At 48.9% G+C, this 24,356-nt stretch overlaps 1 protein-coding gene across 2 annotated transcripts in view; it reads right to left on the bottom strand.

Moving 5' to 3' along the window:
* The window catches only part of LOC144098347 (cell adhesion molecule Dscam1-like), a 140,907-nt gene that overhangs the window by 49,034 nt on the left and 67,517 nt on the right, over positions 1-24,356 (bottom strand). The window contains exon 2 of one of the 2 annotated variants that reach the window (XM_077630913.1): positions 10,134-10,418. The exons of the other annotated variant lie outside the window; for it this stretch is intronic. Coding sequence (XP_077487039.1) covers positions 10,134-10,418 — 285 coding nt within the window. The remainder of the gene's footprint in view (positions 1-10,133; positions 10,419-24,356) is intronic. 2 annotated transcript variants of the gene reach the window in all.

Raw genomic sequence — 24,356 nt, 5'->3', positions numbered from 1 at the left:
GAACAGATGCGCGGAAAAAGCTACAAAATTAAATGGGAGCACTCGGCGCCGGTGCCGAAGTTTAATGGTTCAGGCAGCTGCGAGGTAATTAGGCGTCGCGAAAGGAGCGAAACGTTCTCCCAGACTTCCGCCTTTTTCGTTGCTTTCCGGCTTTCTCGTTATGCCACCGGTCTAGGGTAAGACTTTCGAGACAAGCAAGCAGAGCGACTGCAGCCCCAGTTTGGAAAACTGCGAGGGAGACAGCGTGAAAGCAAAAGTGAGATAGGAACTGCAAGCGGGCGACCACATAAGAAGGTGTGCGTTCCCGGCCAGTCTAGCTGAATTCATTTCCGAGGCGCGCTTTTTCTGCCAGCAGTGTTGGGAACGGGAGCCCCGAGGCCGTGTTCTGGCGAGACTCTTGAGCGCGTGCCGATTTCGGTGCCAACTGCATCTACGCTCCGCGGAGAAGCCGAACTGTTCTTGCAGTGCGTGATGTGCCTGTGCATGCTGAGCTGAAAGATGGCTGCGGGAAGTAATTGCTTTTCCATGCTAATAAAGATTGAAAAGGGCCCAGAGTTTGTTTCCCGCAAACTGAAGTTTTAGCTTCACGGTCTCGACGCCTGACTTTCATTCTGGGTAGCTAATGAGCTGTCTTTGAGCTGTTATTAGTTTCTGTAGCCTTCGTTATAAAGGTGGTAAAATATGAATCCTTTCTATGACCCGTCGCTTCTTAAATGGGCCCTGACACACCTGAGGAGACTACATAGACTGACTTAGTCACTGCACTGTGTTGTCACGAACGTCTGACCTAAAAAATAATTCACTTCTACATTGAAGTTGAAGTTTATTTCTCGCTCTTTGTGGCAAAGGTATCACTTGAAAAGAGAGGGCGCAGGGAAAAAAGCTGCTTGAATGCAGCTTGAGAGGCACCCTACGCCCATATTGCCGAGGCAGCGTATTGCCTCAGTTTTTCACGAGACAGCTATAGGTGAGGCAGTCGAAACAAACACGAAAGTATCAACATGAATTAAACACAGCATTTTAACATTTAGCATCACATCATCCAAGTGTACAAAATAAGCAGAATTTACCCGCGTTATAATCTTACTTACAGTTCAGAGCAAGTTCAAGCTAAACGTCTTCAAAAAGGTACAAAATGGTTTTTAGGCTCTTCACTGCGATATCTCTTAGCGATATGTTGTTACTTTCTATAATGTTCAGGTATTTTGAAAGAATAAAAGACAATAATTGCATATACCATACATGCATCGGAGAACCCACAATCGCGCTTAAAAGCTGGCCAGCCCTTTCCGGCCACTTCTTGAAACTCTCACTCTCCATCGTGTCACGCGCCTGCGTATGTCAGTTACGAGATGGCTATTGGCTACATTTTTTCAAACGTCACGCAGCTACCATGGCCGCGGCCAGTCAGGCGCGTCGCTCCGGTGGGTCAGAAAGCTCCGCCCACCGAGGAATTCCTGCGCAAGTCGGCAGCCGACGGCGCAGCGCCGACTTTTGAGCGTGCAAGAAGGTGACGAGAGGAGGGGCAAAAGCGCGAAGACGCTGAAATTCAAATTTTAACTCAGCTTCTAGAAACTAACTCAGCTGCTAGAAAGCGCATCAAAAATTCTTGCTGCAGGATATTCATGAAGAGGTGTCCTATAACATCCCAAGCATACAGCAACTTCATTGAGAGCCCCTTTCAGAGTCCGTTGAAGGGGCATTGTAGCCAACAACCAGAGGTGGGCAACCTCATGAGGTCGACCTCAACCTCACATCATGAGGTGAGGTTGACGTGAGGTCGGCGACGGCTCGAAATTTTGTGAGTGAGGTCAGCAAATCAGACCTCAACCTCTTGCGTGAGTTTGAGGTTGAGTGAGGTCGCCATTCACTGAGGTCGAAATTTTGAGGTCGAGAGTTTTTGCAGTTGCCGCGTCTTACTCCGACGAGTGCCGCTTCCGAAGCGGTGTTGAAGCGCATCACCGCAGTGTTCATGCAATGGCGCTTGGTGTTCGGTTTCCCCTGTTTGGACAACCGGATGCCACAGTTCCCTCTTAGCTTCTGGTGCTGCGCAGTAATGTCCGTTCAGTCCGAGCCTACAGGAAGACGCACCCCTCTGGTCTTCCCGGAAGGAGTGTTACTGTCACATCACGCCACTCTCCCTATCTCTTGCCCCACTGGCTTAGCACCCGGCTGCCTACCGGTCGGCTCAAACTCCCGGGAGCCGGCAAAGCATGTAACTCACGTTGACCCGCGGTAGCCTTGTTTGATGTCGCAAACAAATAAGTTCAGTCCAACAAGCACGCAACAAATTCGTCGCAGCGCGGATGGCCCCAAGCAAGACTGCTTCGTGTTCATGCTCGTTGCCGGCGCTGACGTCATAGCTCTTGCCTTGCAGTCGAAGAAAGAGGACCCTGGTGTAATACATGACAAGCTGACTTAACAGAAACTGGAGTAGTCGGCACACGTGACAGAATGTGATTGAGGTGGTTCCTAACAAGGACACCTGCTGACTTGATTAAAAAACCACGAAGCCAGAAAAACCTGTATAACACCGCCGAAGCTTTTGATCGCTAACTTCCCTTTTCAAATCTCACACCGATTCTGTACCTTCCTGTTCCGTAATGCAAGCAGATGCAAATATACTTTCACTTTTTTTATCCTTCTGAATAACCTCTCTTTTGGTCTCCGGTTCCTTGTTCCTTCTCGGAAATTCGCTTATTATGCCGAAACACCGCAGCACGAAGTGAACGTACCAGCATAGCGGTGTTGCAGCGGCGAAAAAATGCAAAACTATAATGAATGTATGGTGATGTGGTAGTTAATTGATTTTCTTCTTTTTTTAATAAAGATGTGTGAATGGAACTTATTGCATGCTCGCGTTGTGCTGCTGAGTCGCTGTTTCAAACGTTCTAATATGACGTTTAATGGGGAACACTTGTTCGCTTACATTTTTAGTGTGCGATTTTTGTTTGTATGTTTTTTTTCTCGTATGGGGTCAGTTAGGTTGGCGGCCTACCTTGCAGACGACCAGGCACTACACGTTATCTTTTCTTTGACTATTTTGCTGAGACCCATCGTTCACCTTAAACGGCTTCGCAAAATGCTGGCGCTTTGCTCGCGGGTAAAAAAACGTCGAGGGTGCTGGCGTACCTTTGATTAGTTCAGTTTTGAAGGAAAACAAGTGACTGACTTAAAGCAGCTTGTCTCAGACTGTTTGACGAAATGGTACCCAGAATTCTGTTGAGGCGTATGAGTATTTACAAGGTTTTCTTTCCCCCGGGATGGGGGAGGCTTGGAAAAAGTCTTCGCTGCGGGAAAATTTCAGCGGAGAGCCATGGTGCTCTTGACAGAAAGAGCGGTTCACGCTGCCCACTCTAGGCCAGTTGTTTTGACCCGTGTGATTTTAATAGTTGGCGCTGTGTTCGAAGACGTATACTCTAGACCTTTTTTTCAAAATGCCTCTGGTGCACCGAGTCATTGGAGAATTCCCAGGACTTCGAAACCATTACCATCTCCACCAGGAGGGAAGTGGCGGAAACGGGGGAGGGTCTTGACCTCCCAGGAACATCATCAACATCATCCTTAATTATTAGCTGCAGGTATTCCTATTGTCCCGCACAATAATTGTCTTCGGTTGCTGAATAATGTACAATATTTAATCAATATGCTGGCAACTTTTAATTTGGTAGCGGTATATGAGACTTCCCCGGGCTCATAAGGATACACTGTTATCATCATCATCATCATCGCCATCATCTCGAGAGTCAAAGGCATGTGCCGTTGCATGATCTTTGTAGTATGTCATACATGAGAACTGGCGCGTTTACGTGCTGAACAATCCGAATGTCATTAATGCGGACCGGGTTGTGGGCACTCTTTGTAATGCACCATGCGTGCATGTGTAGTAATATGGGATCCATATGGATCTTGAAATGGGGGTGGAAGGGTGTGAATGGGGGCCTGGTATGACGAGAAATTATATCGTTGTCACGAGAGTAGGTGTGATGTCATATTACACCGTCGTCACGTGATTAGGTTTGATGGCACATTACATCGCTGTCAGTGATCTGTATGACGTCACGCTCACATGATGGCATAATTAATTATACTAATTAGTCTCAGCTTTACCTAAATATATGAATTAACATTAATTATGTGACGTCATCATCTTTGTCGCGTGACTCGTCGGCTCGTGACGTCGCTTGGCGCCGTTTCTTGCGGACACTTTTTTGAACGTGAGCCATCTAATGCTTTCGCGTTAATAAAAGAAGCCGCTCGCTTCTAAACAGACATAAATACAACGTGCCTCTGTTCGTGTACTACAGTCGCAGCTTGTTAAGTGTTTTCGAAGGAAACATACAGAAAAGTGAAAAGAGCATTCTCGCTATGCCAGATAGAGCTATAAAATCGAAATATACTGATATGCGTCTGCATAACTGTCGCATTGGAAAGTACATCGACGACCACTTTCTTTATATTCGGTAACTATTCTCAAGCCTGAAAAGAGTATCGTGAACACCTCCCCCCTCGATCTTCCAATTTATAGTAGATGGTGTAGAAGGGCTGTGTTTGTCAATTGCCGGTTCGTGCGTCAATGAGCGAGAGGCTTTCAATACGAACAAGTATACACGAAGCAGGTTGCCAAATACTGACACATATAAAGTACTCACCGATATACTGGTGGTAACCGCGTATGGGACACCCCTGCCCGCAGGCCATATGCTCTCCGGGGGTCCATACCAGATTATAAGCTTCTCCTATTGCATGCACATCAATATTGCCTGTACACACCTCATTAAATATTACCATCATCATTTCCGCTTTCCTGCCTCACAGGATTCTCAGAATTGTTTTTAACTGAAAAAACTTCTTAACCGCTTTTTGTTTTGTTTTTCGTTTGTTTTCTGAGGTCAGCAGTGGCCTCAGGAAAAGTGTGGTGAGGGCGTCTAAGGAGACCGCAACCTCAACTGATGAGGTTGAGGTTGAGTGAGGTCAGCAAATTCTTTTTGAGGTTGAGGTGAGGTCCAGATCTTTGAGGTCAAATGCCCACCTCTGCCAACAACATCCCAATTTTATTCAGAAAAAATTGATTGTCGCGCTTTTTATGGGTGTGTTGATATGTGGCAATAAAAGACGCATGCATTGCTGCGAGAAGTGGATTTAAAAATGGAAAATTTGTGCCGCCGCGGTGGCTGAGTGGTTACGGCGCTAGGTTGCTGACCCGAAAGACGCGGGTTCGATCCCGGTTGCGCGGTCAAATTTCGATGGAGGCGAAATTCTAGAGGCCCGTGTGCTGTGCGATGTGAGTGCACGTTAAAGAACCCCAGGTGCATGGTCGAATTTTGTGGAGTCCTTCACTATGGCGTCCTTCATAGCCTGAGTCGCTTTGGGACGTTAAACCCCCATAAACCAAACCAAAAATGGAAAATTCGTTTCTTACAACTAGATTCGAACACGTGACGTAAAGCAGAAGGAGAAGGGCCCGTGACCATATGGAAGCGAATGGCAGTATAGTCTAGCCTCAAGGATCCGCGATGAAAAAAAATATATATCTAGACGGGACCGCACTTTGCATGAGAGAACGTCCGGCGGTGGCGACACTTTTGTGTCATTTTTTCACGACTCGTATATAGCTTATAAAAGCTCCCTTCTTAGGGAACAGCCGCCGCGGTGGATGAGTGGTTATGGCGCTCGGCTGCCGGCCCGAAAGACGCGGGTTCGATCCCGGCCGCGGCGGTCGAATTTCGATGGAGGCGAAATTCTAGATGCCCGTGTGCTGTGCGATGTCAGTGCCCGTTAAAGAACCCCAGATGGTCGAAATTTCCGGAGCCCTTCACTACGGCGTCCCTCGTAGCCTGAGTTGCTTTGGGACGTTAAACCCCTATAAACTAACCTTCTCAGGGAAAGCAGTCTTTTTCATCACAACACGTGATCTATCAACTCAGGGGAACTGCAATTTGTTCTCAGTGTGAGACAGCACGGCTGTTGTGTAAAGTGTCAAATAATCTATACAAGCTGTCTTCAAATGCTGCAGTGCATTTTACTACAGCACCAAGACAGCAGTGAATACGAAGCATGATTCATTATACTATTGTGAATATTGCTCGCATTGTGGCTGACACTGGTCAGTCAGAATAACTTGAAAAGACGGCGGCTATAGGTGTAGGCTAATCACGAATCGATATTACGTACGAACAGATATCTGCAAACAGTTCAGTGAACCTGATCGCAGAGTCAAAAATGATCGAACTTCGGTAGCGAACCTACAGCGAAAATGCAAAGGGGGCCCAACTGCAAGTTTTTTTTTCTTCTAACTATTCACCTGTCGTGTACGGTTACTTTTGGGCCCGCAGACATATGGCACATCGGTGAATTCGCGGAGAGTTCGGAGTGGCTTGCGATGCGGCAATGAAAACATGTACGCTAAAAATGATCATATGGCAAAGCGCATCTCACAACGCATACAACGCAGCGCGTATACTTATTATACTCAACTTGCAGTGCACATTACAAGACGGCAGCTCATGCTTATACCATGCTCGTAAGCCGGCAGCCGGTGACACGAAAGCAAGTAGCGTACGCGCCTAATTACCATATCTCTCTCATTTGTACAGCATATACTTCATTCGAACTCACGTAGTCCTGCTATAACAAAGAAAGTTTTTCGCGCATTGCTTTAAATTGCGCGTGTTCAACCGGACAATAGGAAGGAGACCGCCTTTTGTCTCCGCCCAGTAGCGGAGCTGAAGCCAGCACCGTTCCACGTCGCGCGGCTAACAAAGGAAGAAAAATGGAGTAAAAAAAAAAAAAACTCAAGGCGCCTCGGGAGAATATGGGGAGAAAGGGAACCCGTCCCGTTGTCCACTTCGCGTCGGCTTTCTCCCCCGTTCTCGCATGCCGCGATGCGTCCCCAGCACTGGGGAACAAAAGGGAAGCGAACGCAGGCGGAATGCCGGGCGCGTATATCGTATTCTCGCGCATTTAACGCCCTCTGTAAGATTTACCAGTTCCACCTCGAATTTTCACCCAGTTATCGAGCATGGTGAAGAGAGCTTGTTGTCGTTTCTGTTTAGATATATATTATTTTATGTAAAATAAAAAGAAATATTTTGCTCTGAATCAGGGTAGTCGTAACTGTTCTTAACCACCGTACTAGCGATAGAGCATTGCACTTAAGGCGCTGAACCTTATTTGCAGCGACACCCGCTAATTGTAATATCCAAGAGATCCGCGGCAGTGTTATGCAAAACCCTGAACTCCATAGCTGCCGATGCTGAATGTTTGTTGAAAAGTGTTTAAAACGCTAATTATTGTGTCTACTTATGCAACGGGACAACATAGCCATCAGGCTTTTTGCGGAAACCACAGTGCGTATGAAAGCGCAGAATTATTGAGGGAAATAAAATGTACGCTAGACGACATCTGTAGTGCAAAGTCGGGTCCCCACAAATGACCGGATCATTTGCACAGCGCCTCATATACGTAAGGACACTGGACGTGCTCGTAGAGGATACACCGTGAGCTTCTTACTGTACTCTATACTAAAAGAGGTTAAATGGAACTAGCCGACTTTATTTAGACGTCAAGAAGTCATACGCCCCTCTAAGTCCTTTCTGACTTAGAGTGCGCTCTTTCTTCGTTGTGCCTTGCACTTCCTGCCAGTCTCGTGAGTATTATTTATTCACAGAAATGCGAGCAGGGTACTGCATGAATACTTGCTGCTGCTCGCTTATGTGTACTCTTCAAATATTAAACGATGTTTAAATATTTCGAACCATATGATGTTACCATTTCACTATGAATAAAAAAGTTTTTTTTTTGGCCGTAAAAATACCGATAGAATTAGCAATTTGGGCGCTATGAGTTTTTGGATATCGCGCGATGTGTTGATATTTTCGAGTGTTTCATGTTCAAATGTTTCTAGCAATAGGATTTTGATATTCAATATGAGTCGGGGGACCATAAGAGTGTTCTTAACTGTGGCAACACCGATCCAATTATCTATATGGGCGCTGAATTGTAAATATCGCACATTCTGTTTAACAACAGACACCTTATACAACCTTCTTTTGCAAAGCCAGCACTACAGTCCGCCAGAATTTCGCACAGGTGACATTTTATTACCTCCTAACTGGAATTTTAGTCGCGTTTGTAAAACGCCGTTTAAGATTTTACCAACGTCTACAAATCGCAAGCGAGATGCATGAGGTACTTAGGATGCATGATCGAAGACAGGAGAAAGTTGTTCACTGAGAACGGCCTCGAAACTGAAGAAAGCTTAACAAACACATCACTACTTAAGGAAAGGTGTCGCCATTGAAACGTCATTTTATCATTCTGAGGGGTCAGAATAAAGGAAGCGGGCTGCTTACAATGCGGGCGCATTTACTGCATTCAAATGGCTATATTTCTTTCGCATTCTCAGTTTGAATGAGGGGGTGTCCAGGATGGCCGCGCTGCTTGGGTTCGCTAAAGCACGGGACGCAGCACGCAGTATTCGGCTGGCATGCAGCACAGGAGCATCCGCCAAATGGAGTCGAAGCGCGCACAGTGGGTCCCCCACCCCCTCTCTCCTCGAGGGCCACAGCTGCCGGCTGCACGCAGCTTGCCCTTTTCTCTTGCGTCACTCGTAGTTGGAGCCTCGCGCTACGGCCGCTTGCAGCCGTCACTGCCGCGAGATAAAGAGGCCGAGCGCGCGCTTTTGGCGGCGTGAGCGGGTGCTGCTGATGCCTTCGAGCGCGCGCTCTCTCAGCGGGGGAGCTCCAGCGACGCAGAATAAGGCTGGTGGTGCGTGTGTGTGTGCGGCATCGATCGCCACGCGCCAAGTACAGAGCGCGCCAGACCCGGTGTTCGGAGACTCTGGGCACCCCCTTCCCCGCGTCTTTCCTTCCTTCCATTTTCCTCGCGGGATGGGCGTGGCACCGGCCTATGTAAGAGACGCTGGACCCTGGCAGCCCTCCCGAGTGCACCACTGAAGACGCGAAGGCGTACGCAGTAGTTATACACCAGGAATCCCACACTCGGCGAGAAGATACCTTTAAGCAGCCGGCGCCTGGCCACTACGTGTTTATTCTGGAGAATTTCGGCGGAGATTCCCGAGACTTCTCGAACGTAAGCGTGGTTCGTGCCCACACTACTCCTCGTATGCGCTCTCGTCCTTCATGCCGATTGCGGAAGAGCACCCCCCACCCCCCGTGCACGCCTCTGGATCGCTGCATTCTGGAGAAGACCACTTATTCTCGTAGGTGTAAAAAGAAGCATTAATATCGTCTGTATCAAACCAAACACACGAAATCCCGTTAATGCGAACAAGCATCCAAGTCGCAGTTGGGCTCCAAACCTGTGTGTTGTAGCGCTGTTTTTCGCGAAACTCGCCTTACCATTATTACGGAGCAACTGCAAGGCTACGCATTTATTTCTGCTCGCAACCATATACGCCGTACACGTCCGCAACATTCGTGAGCGCACCGCTACGCCGCATCTCCACGTGCACCACACCTGTTGCACGTTAGAATGATAAAGACTATATATATATATATATATATATATATACTCGAAAAAGGCTGGTCCTCCAGCCGAAACGTCGTGAATCAAATCCTGTTATGTTTCTTCAATTTTTGGTGATTTTATATATATATATATATATATATATATATATATATATATATATATATATATATATATATATATATATATATATATATATATATATATATATATATATATATATTAAGGAAGCCAACAGTCACCGAAACCAAGGTGAATAAGGGATTGTTTTCTTTTTTTATTTCTAATGCCAATCAAATTGTTTAAAGAAAATTACTTATAAACCAGCAGAAAAAACAACCATGCCGCCGGTGGGATCCGAACCCACGACCTCCGAATATCGCGTCCGGTGCTCTTACCAACTGAGCTACGGCGACGGCTGTCCAATGTGCTGCTTTCGTGGGTATTTATGTTTTGCGTGTAAGCGAACCTTGAGAGTGTTCACCAGCGCCACCCTCGTCCATAGCGGTGGACGTAGCACGTCCTGTATTACCGCAAGTGTGACGTAGAACGTCATCTAAAGGCGAGGGCGGAAACTGTGCGAGAGCCCTCTTACGCTACCTATGGCATCAAAATATATATTACGGCAGCATGCGAATGCCCACCTTGGACGAGCAGCTGGCTGGAGTAGGCGTCGCTCCCCTGGAGGTTCTTGAGGGCGCAGGTGTAGTTGCCGTTGTGGGCCACCCCGATGTTGGACACCTCGAGCACCGAGAAGTCCTCGAAGGTCTTGATGCTGACGTGGTGGGCGCCGTCGGCGAGGCGCAGCCCGTCGCGCAGCCACTGGAAGCTGAGCGGCGTGGCGCCGGACGCGGCCGAGCACACGACGCGGACCTTCTCGCCCCGCAGCACTGTCTTGGGGAAGTGGAACGGCTGCACCTTGGGCTCACCTGCACGCGCGCGCACAAAGGTCAGGGCCACAGGCAGAGCACGAAAGTCATTTCTCGCCGAATACGCGAGTGGGGCCGATTTAAACGAACTCTCTGAGGACAAATATGAAGACTGCAGCGATGGGGAACACGGACAATACGAAGGAGACAAGACAGGCAAGACAGATAAAGACTAGAAAGGAAATATCTGCGCATGCCTTCTTTATTGCTATCAGATCGGAGTTGTTTTTTCTTGACGGCGCGAAGGAAAGTTAGAATCTGTGGCGCAACTGAGTCACAGTGTGATAGGCTTGCGGGTTATCTTCTGATGCACGCACTCTGTATTAAAAGGTGTACATGCATTGGATAAAAATTCAGTTGATAGTTAGCGCATGTGCTGTCTCCTTCGTGTTGTTGTTCTCGAGAGCAGCAGTCTTCATAATGAACAACCAACTTGCCCAATCAGACCCTCTGCGGATAACTCTGTCTGATTATTGTTTTCAGTAAAAACTTATTCTCTGGATCTTTCTCGCCGTGTTGACGTTTATTCGACAGCAAAATACGCGCTTATTACGCACAAAACTAGATTTAGAAATCTTCCCAAAAGTCGTTTCAAAGTCCTGACGTCCTCGCCGAAATAGACGGGTTGCCACCGTTTTCAAGTGAATGGAGGTGTAGCGTAGTTTCCGGGATGCGCGCGAAATCGGTGTTGACGCACGCATTTTAGTTGCCAGATCAGCCAGTGGTGGCGGCACCTGTATTTCGTTTTTGTCATATTTTATAGCTTATAAAGGCTCCGTTTTCGGTGAGAGTGGTCTCTTTGCGATTAGAGCGCGCTACACTATTGATACCGGAATACTGTGCTTGTCATCAGTGTTCCATCGAGGACTGCGCGAACCGCACCCCAAGAAAGCTCATGAAATGCACTGCGTGGTCGCAGTGGCCGCAATTCAAATGACCGTGAAATGTTGACAGGGGTAATATGTAAACACTTTGCCCTCTCCCTCGTCGCCAAGAAGTGAGTGTATACAGCTATCGCTCTCAATAGGTCCTATGGGGCCTATATTCAGGCACATATGTACAATAGCTATCAGACATAATTCGGACATTTGGAGCACACGAATACATTGCTCTCGCAGCTGAACACACTTGCAGTGTAGTGTAGTGTAGTGAGTCTGTGGGGCAAGTTGTGAACGCCAGCGTATAGCTTAAATTCGAGGCCATATCGCCTATGCTCACTGCGACAAGTTACCAAGGCGCTAAAAGCCACAGGCTATACAAAGGTGGACGAACCTAGCCCCACCCAAAATAATGTAAAAGCCAGAGCCATGAATTATACCGGATACGAACATTAGTCATCACAAAAGTTACGGAGATTAGTTGTTTACTGAAGGCTGGTTGTGCCCAACCACATTGTCATTTTTTCGCGGCCCTTTTCCGTCACCGCTACAGAACTCGTAGCATACTGTCCACCAAACACTGGGGCGTACTTTCTAACGATTTTTTTTCTCTCCATCATTTTGACCTTCTACAATTAGTATTTTCTGGCTGTGACGTCAGGACTGATAACTAGGACGAATTGTCATTCGCCAGCTCGGGCATCGAAGGCAAACGCTTCCGGCCAATGGCGAACGGGGGAAAAATGGATCGGGAAAGTGCGCATTATAACTTATAAAATATGACCCCAGTCAGTCATCTCTGGGCAATAAGCGCCGGTGAATAATATCACGCCATGCCTGGCAGATTTATTGTCTACAAGCCCTGAGGAGGAATGAAAATGCTCTTTCCCGCATTGCTTCTTCCCGTAATCATGCTTATTTCGTTGCGTATCGCTGCATCTGTGCATTTACTATTTGGCTGTCATCCACGGTGAGAGACGCACACTTGCGTGTGAGTGCGCAGAAAATGAATTGCCAGCCCGGCCAGTGTGTTTCAAACTGTTTCAGGTTCTGTTTGTGCTTCTCGATTATAAAGAGCGCAATTTTGCGCACGACAGCACGCACCCTTTCTAAAGAGGAAAAGGATGCAAAAAAAAAAATCAGAAAAAGGACCTCAGCGAGCGAATAGTCTGGATCGCTCTAAAAATAGCGTCGCTCTCTGCAAGCAACGTTAACGTCGCCACAAGCCACGCGCACGCACTCACAGGCTTCGCCCTAATATCGATTTTACGAGCCGCGAAAATGTATTCTATTTTTGAAATGAAATCCTCGTCCTTCTCTCACGCTCTCTCCCTGGGTTGGGCAGGGCCATTGTGGAACGAGGTATCTGAGCCCCGGCGGCTCTGGCGTCTAATCTTCGACTCGAAGCCCGTTTCCATGGAAACCAAGGAACGGCCGCAGGAAGGGAGCGCGTTTTTGTTTCAGCCAGCGCTCCGCCCGCACAGCGGACCGGCGGGTGTTTCGTGGATGGCTGCGACGAGCCGCCGCGGGACGACCACGACGATTTCGCATTTCCGAGAAGGCTGCAGTGTACCCTGGATAGCGCACCGACTGCAGCTGCCGCGTGCAGCCTTTCGGAACAGCGGCCCTAAATTATTTTTCGCAGGAGTTCGTCCTCTTTGCGTCGCAGTTGGCCGACTGTACAACTTACGCCGCGCTTTATTACGGTAACTGAATGGTAAATGAACCGTTCCTATGAAACTACGTTCCCATATTTAGCTCTTTTCTGCGCTAGATTCAGATGCAGGTTTCATCGCTATGCTTATGATTTAAATTAAATGGAGAGTGAATACAAAAGCTCTCAGGTATAAGAAAGGAATGTGAATGTAAATTAAAATAGTACAGACATGACTCTTACACCGCATCGAATATTTGCGAATCCTTTTTTAAGGCGAAAGCCTTTCTTGCCTCAACAGTGTGCGCAAGACACACCGGTTATAACGGATGTGTAGTATGTCACAACTTGAAACCGGATATAACAAACACACCGGACATAAAGAAGGTGTAGTATGTCGTAATTTGAAACCTAAACTAATTCTAGGAGCGTGAGGCGATCGTGTTGAGCTAGAGAGCTGAACAGGACGACACAGGCTTTCACCTTGATGCACTACGTAAGGTGACTTAAGTACTCCCCTCAATTTTTTCTCAACCGGAAAGCAAGCTCTTAAAAGCTGCAAAGGGCACAGGACAACGAGCGTTTTTATGCTTTGAAGGCCATAATCTGTAATCGTACATGGCCAGTGATTTGCTCTGTCCCTTCTCCACCTTTCCATCCCGACATCCCCTTTCCTTTGAAATATGAAGCAGTCAAACATACAGCAGCCTTTTTTTCTTCCTACTTATTTATTCATATTATCCTCAAGGACTGGGGCATTACATGGGGGAGTAAATACACAAAAAAGAAAACACGAAGCAGAAAAGTCAGTGATCTACATATACAATGTTGGCTAATGCCGTTCGAAAATGAGCAATGTCTTCAACGCTGATAATCGATCCGGGAGTGTTGTTCCAGCCTTTGGATGTTCAGGGAATAGAGTCGCTGCATGTTTTTGTCCTGAATGGTGCGATTCCAGCCTCTCCCAGCTTTTCCTTCCCTTGTTCTTATTCTGCACAAGCAGCGTCCATTTCTTCCACCGATGATTAGTTGACCAGGGAATCTTCAGTAAGGAAGTCAGAACAATTTCCACGCAAACAAAGTCACCTTTTACATGTACTGAACTAGACTACGTACTTATATTAAAAATTCCAGTACAAGTTTCTCAGTTCCTCTTATCGCCACGCCCCTCAGTACTCTTCATTCAATATCTACAAACGGCGCCCAGGGCATACCTTTCTATAGCGCAATGTTAAAAGGAACCGGCGTACACACAGCAAGCTTTGCGGGGAAGAACGGCCGTGTGCGGCTTGCTCCCGAGGACAGCACAGGACAGTAAACTCGTTGTTTACGGCTGCCTGCGGTCCTCCCTTGTCGCCGGACATTTTTACCTGGCGCTGGTTCGCCGCAGCTTGCTTCGTCCGGTCACGGCGCACCGACAGGGACGTGATCGAACACGCGCTAACCTGGCCCCCATTAATGGCCCCCCCATAAAAGGTTGCGCCGAGGGCTATCGGACCATGTCGCTGCGCACTTAAAGAGGAGTGATCGAGCCCCTTTCTTCTCGCGGTCTGCCTGCGCCACCAGTGAGCTGTTATTTACGCGTTAGGTGCGCGTCTGCGAGGTCCCACACTGGGGCTTCAGCCTTCCGGCAGCGCAGCTATAGTGACACGCGTCTATGCGGACGCTAAGATGGACAGCCGTAATGGGCCTTTCGTGATGCAGGCTCCCAAGATGACCCAGTTTCAATGCCGCACTGGAATCACTCAGATGCGTTCCTTTGCGGTTTTGACACCCGGCACCTCCACCGTGGCGTGCCGGACCGCCTTTCGCAGCGTGTGCAACCCGAGACGGGGGTCCCTGGTTCGAACCCCGGACCAGGCCTAATTTTTCTTTAACTACGAAGTTTCTGAGAAAGCTGTATAGCTTTCCTTTGTAGCCATGGAGGTGGCGGGGGTCAAAACCCCCGCCACCTCCACCGTGTTGTTGTTTTTGTTGCTGCTGCCCATGGTAAGCTACTAAAAGCGCGCGCTGGGCTGATAATTCAGTGACTGAATGAGCAATAACCGTTCCAAGATAATTAATCGCTAGAACGAACGGAGCACTACGCAATGGTACTCGAAATACGAAGGACTGGAAAGAAAACTTTCACCCCTGAACGCATGATTCGGCGAAATGTGCATTTACTTGAAATGCACAGGGATTCCGGGCCCTTTCACAACCAAAAAGGGAGAAAGGATGTGTATGCCCATATTACTGTATATGGGTGGATTTAAGGACGAGGCGTTTCGAAGCCACCATTGCATCCCCCCCCCCCCTTTTCAATGAAAACGAGATACTTTAAAAGGTAGAAGCGCAATGAACGTGATTGTTTTTAAGCCTGAACTATATATTAACATACGTCAGTTGCTGCAGGGCTACCCTAAAGAAGAACGATTAAGGTAGCCGGAAGAAATCTGGGTGTTACTACAAACATCCCGTTTCACAGACACTCCACGTCTTTTTTTTTTTTTCCGGGAAAACTGACACAGGACATCATGAAACATTTTGTCCGATCACGCATAGCTGCTTAACTCAGAGCGGATTTGCCCGGATTTCAGCACTCCACCAAGCGAAACTCCTTCGACATGAAAAAAAAAAGAAAGGAAGTGCACTGCGCGTGATCAATCCCATTTGGAAAACGGCATAAACTCGATTTGCACCACCCTCTTGTACGCGGAAAGGCATACATATTATACATCCTCGCCAAAAACCTCCTTTCCGCCGTAGCCCGAGCGGGATACCAAAAAGGCGTTTCTTTTTTTCTTTTTTTTCAAAAGTTTAGGGGAATCTCCAAGATGGAGTAGATTTATAATAAGGGAGTAATTACTCACTGACATCCACCCGAGCTCAGCCATACGGCTACAAAGGAAAGATATCCAGCTTTGTTAGAAACTTCGTAGTTAAAGAAAAATTAGTCCTGGTCCGGGGTTCGCACCCGGGACCACCGTCCCTGGTTACACACGTTGCGAAAGGCGGTGCCGGCTCGCCGCGCAGCTATAGACAGTGATACCCTGGAAATTCTACTTCCCGCCAGACAGATCGCAAGCAGCAGCGGCGGCTGCAGGAGCAGCGAAGCCTCGTCCGGGACCCGTGAAGCCGGGGCTTGCTCCGCGGATCGGTTATAATAAGGGCGGGCGACTGCCGGCTCTCTTTTTGCGGCCGCCGGTACGGGGGACCAGCGCGAGAGCGGAGGTGGTCGGACCGTTTCCGGCGGGATTTCCTTCTTCGCCTTGATCAATAATGCCGGGCTGCGCGGACGGCTGCTGCGGCGGCCCCGGCGGACCACGGTTTATATATATACGCTCACACAGGCAGTGGAGCAATCCTCGCGTCACGGCTGGGTTTGGCGCGCTAGCGCCGCTCTCAGAGTGAATTACTCTTCATAAGCATACGCGGGCCGGTATACGATCAGTGCATCACTGGCGGTATGCAGGAAATTAAACTCGTCGGCGTGGTGCAACGTATCCGCGTTGCGAGCAAGAATCTGACAGAAGTCTTCGGGAATACCCACATTCTTCGCTTGATGCCTTCATTACCGGGCGACCCTGAACGCACACATGCGCATTTCTTTTGCGTTCACGTTACTTGTTTATATGTTATTTTGTTTCTGTAGCGGCTGGTGGTGATGCTCAAGATGTTGCAATGCAGGCAAGATCGCTTTTACTGAAACGATGTCGGCACTTGTCCGGCCTCTGCCTCAGAGCAGTTTCCCGGCACTTATGGTGTAATTGGTGCGCTCGGTGACATGCCACGACTGAGAGTGCTTAATTACTTTCTAACTTTATTGTCTTAATCTTACCTCCGCTCTCTTTACCCCTTCCCCTCCATATCCGCTGATCCCTTTACCCCAAGTGGCGAGCACTACACCAGTACCTATTTTTGGTTAACTATTCCGCCGGCACCCCGCCGTGTTTGGTGCGCTCAGTACTAGCAGCTTGTCCGCAACTGTGCTTTTAATAACCAGGTAGCGTCTCAACGTGTACAGCTTCATTGGACACCGCTTATTTGTTCAGACATTTTGACCCCGTCTTAATTATTACTGTGTGGCACAAGTGGCACCGAACGTGACCGAAACACGGTGCTGTGCGACGCACCTTTACCGACGCTCCTCACCGGCACCGCACAGCTCACGCGAGGTGCGCAGCGTGCTTGTGCATGACCCTGGCACCGATACCGTCACGCCAGCTAAAGTGCGCAATGTCGGATGTCGGGGTATCGAGGTCTGACCTGCAGAGACGCGTGGTTCCCTTGAAAGATTGCAATGGTGTTGTCGCATTGTATACAGGCCGGCGGATTCATCCGTGCAAGCCTGCTCACACTGTATAGAAAGGGGTTTAAGCCCAATGCTGTTCACTTTTCCTCGGTCATCCGAAGGGGATAAACAGAACCTATCATAGAAATTCGTGTTTTTCTGCCTACCTTAGCTTTGGCGTTATTTTTTTTTCTCTTTCTATTGTAGTTTTCGCACTGAACCACCTGTAAAACAGCTTTCAGCCTATAGCATACTCGCTATGCATACTCGCATAGCATACTCGCTAGCCTATAGCAATGCGCAAAAGAGCGGTGATCATCATCTGGAAACAGGCGAAAATCTGTTCTTGCCCCCCCCCCCCCCCCCCCCCCCCCCCCCAAGCTCTTCCTTCCGGCAATTCTTTCTCTCGCAAAAAGGGGAAGAAAACGTCAGTTCGAGCGGAGGCCGTGAAGACGTCGCCAGCACTCTTTCGGGCGCTTGTTCAACACGAGAGTCAGTGACAGCGTCGACGACACGACGCTGTCGCCACGAGAAAAAAAAAAAGAAACCACAAGGTCTCTGCTTTCAGTGTCAACACCGGCGCCCCGACGTTGGCCCCGCGTGGTTCTCCCGTCAGCTAGGGCTAAAAAAACGCGAGCTCTGTGTGCGGAGCGCTGACGGACGCGGCGTCGGCGCAGCGCGTGCTGAGCGGGACGCGCCGCAGTGTCACGCACCGCCGGTGTCGTCCTCCGCTAACGAGCGCAGTGGGACGAGTGCTGCCCCGCTCAGAGCGACAACGGAGATGCGCGACAAACGAGCGCTGCGCGAACAAACGCCGGGGTAACGAACGCACCGCGGGAGGGGAACAGCAGGGAAGGCACGAATTCTAAAGAATGCACTGGCAGGGTGAACAATGGCGAACGTAGGCACGGCAAACGCATGAAAAGAAACGAACGCATCCTGCAAGGGCCCTCCGAATTGTCAGCAATGTATGTACGACTGTGTTGAAGATATCTAGGTACTCAATTCTTGTCCAGCACGTCCGTAACGTACTGGGAAACCTGGCAGACGGCCACTGTACTGAAAAGGCCCGGACTGGGGGCTAAACGCTCAATGAAATTTATTCTCTCTCACTTTCATCATAGACGAATGTTGAGCTGTGGTACAAGAGTAAGAGGGTCCGATATTCGATCGTTGTGATTGAAGTGCGCAAAACAAAATAATAATACGAAGTAAAGCACATGACGTGGTTGACTCTGAACTGAAAATTTTATACACGGCTTGTTTCGCTTATATCGGTGCAATAAAAAAAAAAACTTGAGGAAAATGCGCGCTTAAGCACACAAAAAGCGAGGCCCGTAAGCAATATGTCAGTAATCAGATTTGCACTTGAGGGTCAGTGCATTGTCCTCAGTGTTTCCTTGTTAACGACTTTTACGCTGTGACCTTACGACAGCTCTGTGGAGGCTATATAATAGCAGAGCTGAATGCAAGTGTCCGTTAGTTGTTCGCAGCAGCTCTTTCTGATCGTCATGTTGTCAGTTATCTAGAGAGAGAACAGAGAGAAGGAAACGTAAATCCTATATTGTGAGGTTTAATGGCCCGGATTGAGACAATGGACTACGAGGGAGGCCGTACTAGAGGTCTCCGGATTTATTTAGACCACCTATAGTTCTTTAACGTGCGCCGACATTGCACAGCCCGTGGGCGTTTTTGTATTAAGCCTCCATGGAAATGAGGACGCTGCAGCCGGGATTCGACTCCGCGACCTTCTTCTTAAATATATAAATAAAATGTGCAAAAGGAAAAAAGTGGGTAGTGTGAGAGGAACATTGCCTCAAGATGGCCGCGAAGTCTAAAGCGCGCATTTACGATACGGAGGCTGAAATTCTTCGATGAAGCTGAAATTCAAGACGGCGCGTCTACGCGGCCTTCCATAAGCGCTTTTCTTTTTTTTCCCTATATAGTTGTGTTCGCAGAGATCGCTACTTGAAAGAAAGGGGACACAAGGCTGCGAAGACGACGGAGCGCGTCTTGGCGCTGCAATTCCCCCGTCGTGACTTCACTTCCTGGCGGTCCTCGTTACTCGCTTACCAAGCCGCACGCAGTATCCTCCGAAAATCTTCCGCGGCTTGCCAGCCTCGATCGCTGCCGATGAATTATGGATGCCCAGGCGCCGCGTAACGAGCCGCTCCTCGCTCTTCTCTATGTCTGTTTATTTTTTCCAGCGGCAGTAAATCGAAGCAACTAGGCGGCGGATCCAATCCCGTGCCCCGTTTTGTGCCTTGTCTTGTTAGCGTCGCTTGACACCCTGTCTTTTTTGTTTTATCGTTATGCTGCCTAAACTCCCACTTACCCCTTTTTTTCCTTTTTCTTTTACGCCGTTCGCATCTTTCCGCACCATAAACGCGCCGATCTTCGAAGAACATGATCCCGACGAGATTGGATTTTGCCCCAGCGTCGAGTCTCACACGCACGCTTGCTGATGAGCTCGGGATGTGAGAACGCTTTGGATTTCCTTCTTTGAGAAGATAAACTGCGTTTCTACACAAGCGCAGAGAAGTCCATATAACTTGTCGTACCCAGTATATATCGGGTTATTCGAAGGTTGTACTCGATAAACAAAAACTGAGAGGATTTGTTTAGCGAACCTCAGGGAGAGGTGTACGGTCATAAATTCTCGACAGACTCTAGGAAACATTGTTGCCGACAAGTTGTTATGACCAGTTACACGATTCATCCCATACGTAATGATCGAGGCGAACTAAGTGAATGTGAGACGACTTTAACTTCCACCGCTACCCCTCTCGGCTTCAATACAACTTTTTCTTGAGTTTGCAAGGCGTCAGTTTTTTACGACACGTCGGGTAAAAAATACCGCAGAACTGCTCACGCTCGCAGCTGCTGCTTTATGGCAATACTAAAGTAGATGATGTTGGTGCTGGCATTTGTAGTGAGAGCTTCGTTAAAAAGGAGAAAGTCTAAAATCAGAGCTCCACTTGGATTTTGTGAGCCAAACATTAGACAATGTTACAGATAATTTTGGTGAGTATTTTGCCGCTGGCCAGTGGCTTAGTAGCTCGTGAGTTAGTTGAGTTCTGCCAGTTGCACTAAATATCAGAACAGTTAGATATCAACGCAGTATGAAAAATGAAATTTCTTTAATAGCTTTATTCAAGAAGCGTTTTCCTGACTTGAGTTGAATAGGCCACTAATAAAACAAAACAATATATAACAAAACGAAATGCATATAAATACAACTGAATGGGCAAATACACAATGAAAATAAGGTGTATTGAACGCACAAGAAAAACTATCAGAGAAGCTACGCTACGGCCTGGTTTAAAAATTTGACGAGAGCCGTCGTTGGTCGGAAATCTGACGCGGCGGCTGAGGCGACGGCGGCTGCGTAGCGCTGACGCTTCCTACACTATCACTGCTGCACGGTCTTACAACGAACCTCATCCGAGAGGGCAGTTCGAGGTCCGCCGCCTGCGGTAAAGAAGCCGTGGTGTGTGTAACAACGCAGACTGTTGCAACCCAATGTTCCGGACGGCATTTCTGACATTATTGCATTGTTTCCTAAGTCTGCCGTTAAGACAAAGACTAGTTTCGGGATTCATTCATTGGCTGCCAGATAGGAATTCATTGCCGTGATTGTTCTTGCCATCCACTGGTTGCAAATTGCCAAGTTGTAGCCTTCCACAAAGGTGCCATTACTAGAGAGATGATTATGAGACCTTAGAGGTTGTGAAGTTAGGCACGAGGTGTGTTGGCACTCCTTCCATCGCTATCTCAAAAAAAAAAAAAACATCTCATTTAGTCGTAGAATGTGTGAATAAGCAACATGTTTTGCTTTGTTCTACCCCTGTGGTTGTTCAGATTTTTTACTTAAACGGTGACGTTCTGAGTAAACTCTAAAGTTGTCAGTGCTGTGTCTTGTCTCATCTTCATTCGTCATTGTGCAGGTGCGCTGTGTTAATCTTATTGCGTGATGTGCGGTGTGTTTGTGTGTGTGGGTGGGTTGGGGGGGGGGGGTGATGTTAAAGGTGGATGGTTGTGTGGTGGTGCTTCTGGACAATGGCGGTTGGTGGGTTGCCAGCACACCCAGCACCCACTATAGGGGATCGCAGCGGATCGTGGCAACTTCCGGGCACCCTCCGGAAACGGAAGGTGCACCCACCGGAGGGTGCTCCTCCACGTGTGCTGGAGCACACATCGAAGCACTTTCCATTGCGCACACCTCCGGGCACCTGCCAAATTCTACGGACCAATGTTTCACGAAGGCCCAGGTGTCATGGGTTCCGTGTGTAACAGCTCTCACTGTAAAATCACTTTGGTAAATTGGCCCACGCACTTCAAGATGTTCCGGTGCTGTGAAGCGCAAGTGCAAGAGCTGGACGAAGAAAAAAAAAACGACACATTTTCAGCAACCATTTTTTTGCATGCCACGCAGAGGAGCGGTGCACGCAGAGCGCTGCGAATACAAAGGTTTTTAAGGAAGCTGTATCCAGCAGAATGGCGCCTACGAGCAGACGCAAGCCACACTTGTTTGTTTCTCACTTCACAGCCTTTCCGTTCTTTCGAAAGCCGCGCGCGCCATCAGCGAGTCCCGCAAACCCGCACATACGCCAATCATTGCCGAGGTCATTGCCAAATAAAGAAGGCGTCCGCCTTCCGGCCTATCACAAAGCGGCGTTCGCTTGTATGCATGTCGCCCGCACAAGTTCGCCACGTTGACTCGGGCTACGCACACAGCCGAGGAGGCGGCTCGGAGAAGAAGTTATTAAGACCGGGCAGTCGTCCGTTTCAATTAAGGAAGCGGTTGCGCTCAGACATAAGCTGTGTGCCGCTGGCGCGCTTCCATCTGCGGTCTGGGCTCGCCGTCGTTGCTTGGAATTACTCCGTCTCCCTACGCACTCCGGGACAGTCCGAGAAGGGGTTCCGACCGAGCGGAGACTCGTGCGACTGTTTGCGGCGGCCTTTCTGTCTTTCGGCGGGCTTTGTCTTTTCGCCGAAGCGCACGCACATCTCTCCGCGCTTTGTTAAGCGTGTTCTCCCCGCCTCCTTTGACGCGACTTTTTGCAGCTAATGCGCTCGGTTAAAAGAGCCTCGGACATAGGGGCGGTTTGAAGGGAGCATGCAACAACACGATGATGATGATGATGATGATGATGATGGATTTTTATGGCGCAAGGGCAGCTTTGGCGAAGGAGCGCGATCTCATAGGTAGTTTTCATTGTACAAGGCAGGGTCAAAGACCCATTTCCCAAGCATTTCACCCTAAAAAAGCCGAGCATCAGGGAGAGGAAAGCTTGTACCCATTGTATCACCGGTGGGTATACTCGGCGGCACTGGGGATCGAACCCCGCACCTTCGGCATGTCAGGCGGATGCTCAAACCACTAGGCCACCGCTCCGGCAACAAGCTATTCGCAACGCAGTGTAAGGGTTGGCCACCCCTCCTGTATGTTCATGTCGACTCTGTGCACATCAGCTGTTTCTTGAAGCATCGTATCCTCGCTCGGCAAGTGGTTGGAATAATTTCGGGGCTTATTAGTACCGCTTCCTCCGAGGTCTTCGACAATGAGTGGCAGTAAAAAAATATCCGGACTGGTTTGGAAGTTTGGTGGTGGTGGTGGTGGCGTCAAGCACGGAGGGTAATGGCCTTAACTGGCACTGAGAGCGTTTGCTCCACCTGTGTTGCATAGTATAGGCAAAATACAACTTGTAGCACTGCTCCAGAGAGAGAGAGAGAGAGAGAGATAGTCCTCAACGAATTTCAAGAGTTGGCCAAATGTTTTAGGGGAATCCCCAAAGGTGGAGTAGATTTGTAATAAGGGAGTAATAACTCATTGGCATCCACCCAAGCGCAGCCGCACACCTACAAAGGAAAGCTATACAGCTTTCTCATAAACTTCGCAGTTAATTTTTTTTTTTTTCAGAAGTGTAGCTTTGCTACCGCACCTCTTGGCTCGCAGAGTCTGAGGGAACAGCACGTGAGCGGCGCTATCCAGAGACACACTCCGTCTCCTCAGGCTGTGCAGCAATGCCTCACGCTCGTCAGGAAAACACGGACACAATAGGGGAAAATGTCGCAAGTCTCGCAAAACTACACAGCTCGAGCACTCATGGATTTTCTGTCCTGAAAGAAAACCCGAGCTTGGTTAGACTGCAAACAGGAAGCAGGAGTCCCAACTTTGGTGATTAAAATGTTGTTACGGCCACGTGGCTAAATATATATTAAATAACGTCTCTCACACTACAGAAACGTTTACGTCTGCTTGGAACAGACGACACGCCAACGCACATGGTGCGCAGCTAGCTGAGAGGAGATGGGCTGAATGACTTGAGGCGGACTGAGAAACACGGAGCGTGTGAGGATATCCCATATACCGAGAAGATATTGCGGCAAACTTAAGACTTGAAACAGCCGAGAAATTAACGTCTCGAAAGGCGTCATTTCCCTTCAACAATGCACTGGTTCATGTGCAAAGCTGGTTTCACGTTTTATGCGGCTACCATCAGCACTCCGGCGTCTAAATTTAATTTTTTGGTTTAATATGAACTGTGCGGATAGACGCCGCAGTGGACACTGGCTGCAGCGCCTCCACGGCCCCCTTTGCGTATTCGCCGCCGTTTCAGTGGGTGCTCCGCAGCCAGGCACCCCTGAGCCCCAAAGACAGCGGGGAACGCAGCGAACGCCTCCGAGACAGCCTGCGGCACTTTGTTCGGGAAAGGACCTTGAAGTCTCCGCAGCCATTAGTATGCAGCGTACAAGGAGCAGGCGGGGCCGACTGATCATGCACAGAAAGGGAAAACGCCATCAGCAAACAGAACCGCGGGCATCGAAGAATAAAAATAACGGATCCAAGACAAACACCAGGCGTCTGGTTGGCTGGTCGCACGGTGGCACTCGCAGTCGCACATACATGAAAGAAACGGAGGGGGTTGCTACTCGTCTTCGCGCTCTGCTTGCTTGCTCTGATGTGCTCGGCGACGCCGGTCGGCTGCGTCCGCCAAGGCCGCCGGCGGCGCGACGGGAGGCGACGTCGACCCAAGCGAGAAACCGAGTCGCGCCGTGGCCGGGTACGGCACCACGGGCGCTCGCTCTGGGGAATCACGATCACCTGCTCTTTCCTCCTCTCCCAGGGA

This window comes from Amblyomma americanum, chromosome 7, assembly GCF_052857255.1.
Source record: "Amblyomma americanum isolate KBUSLIRL-KWMA chromosome 7, ASM5285725v1, whole genome shotgun sequence".
Classification (NCBI taxonomy): Eukaryota; Metazoa; Arthropoda; class Arachnida; order Ixodida; family Ixodidae; genus Amblyomma; species Amblyomma americanum.
Note: the sequence above shows the minus strand (reverse complement) of the source record. Positions and strands in the feature narration are given on the sequence as shown.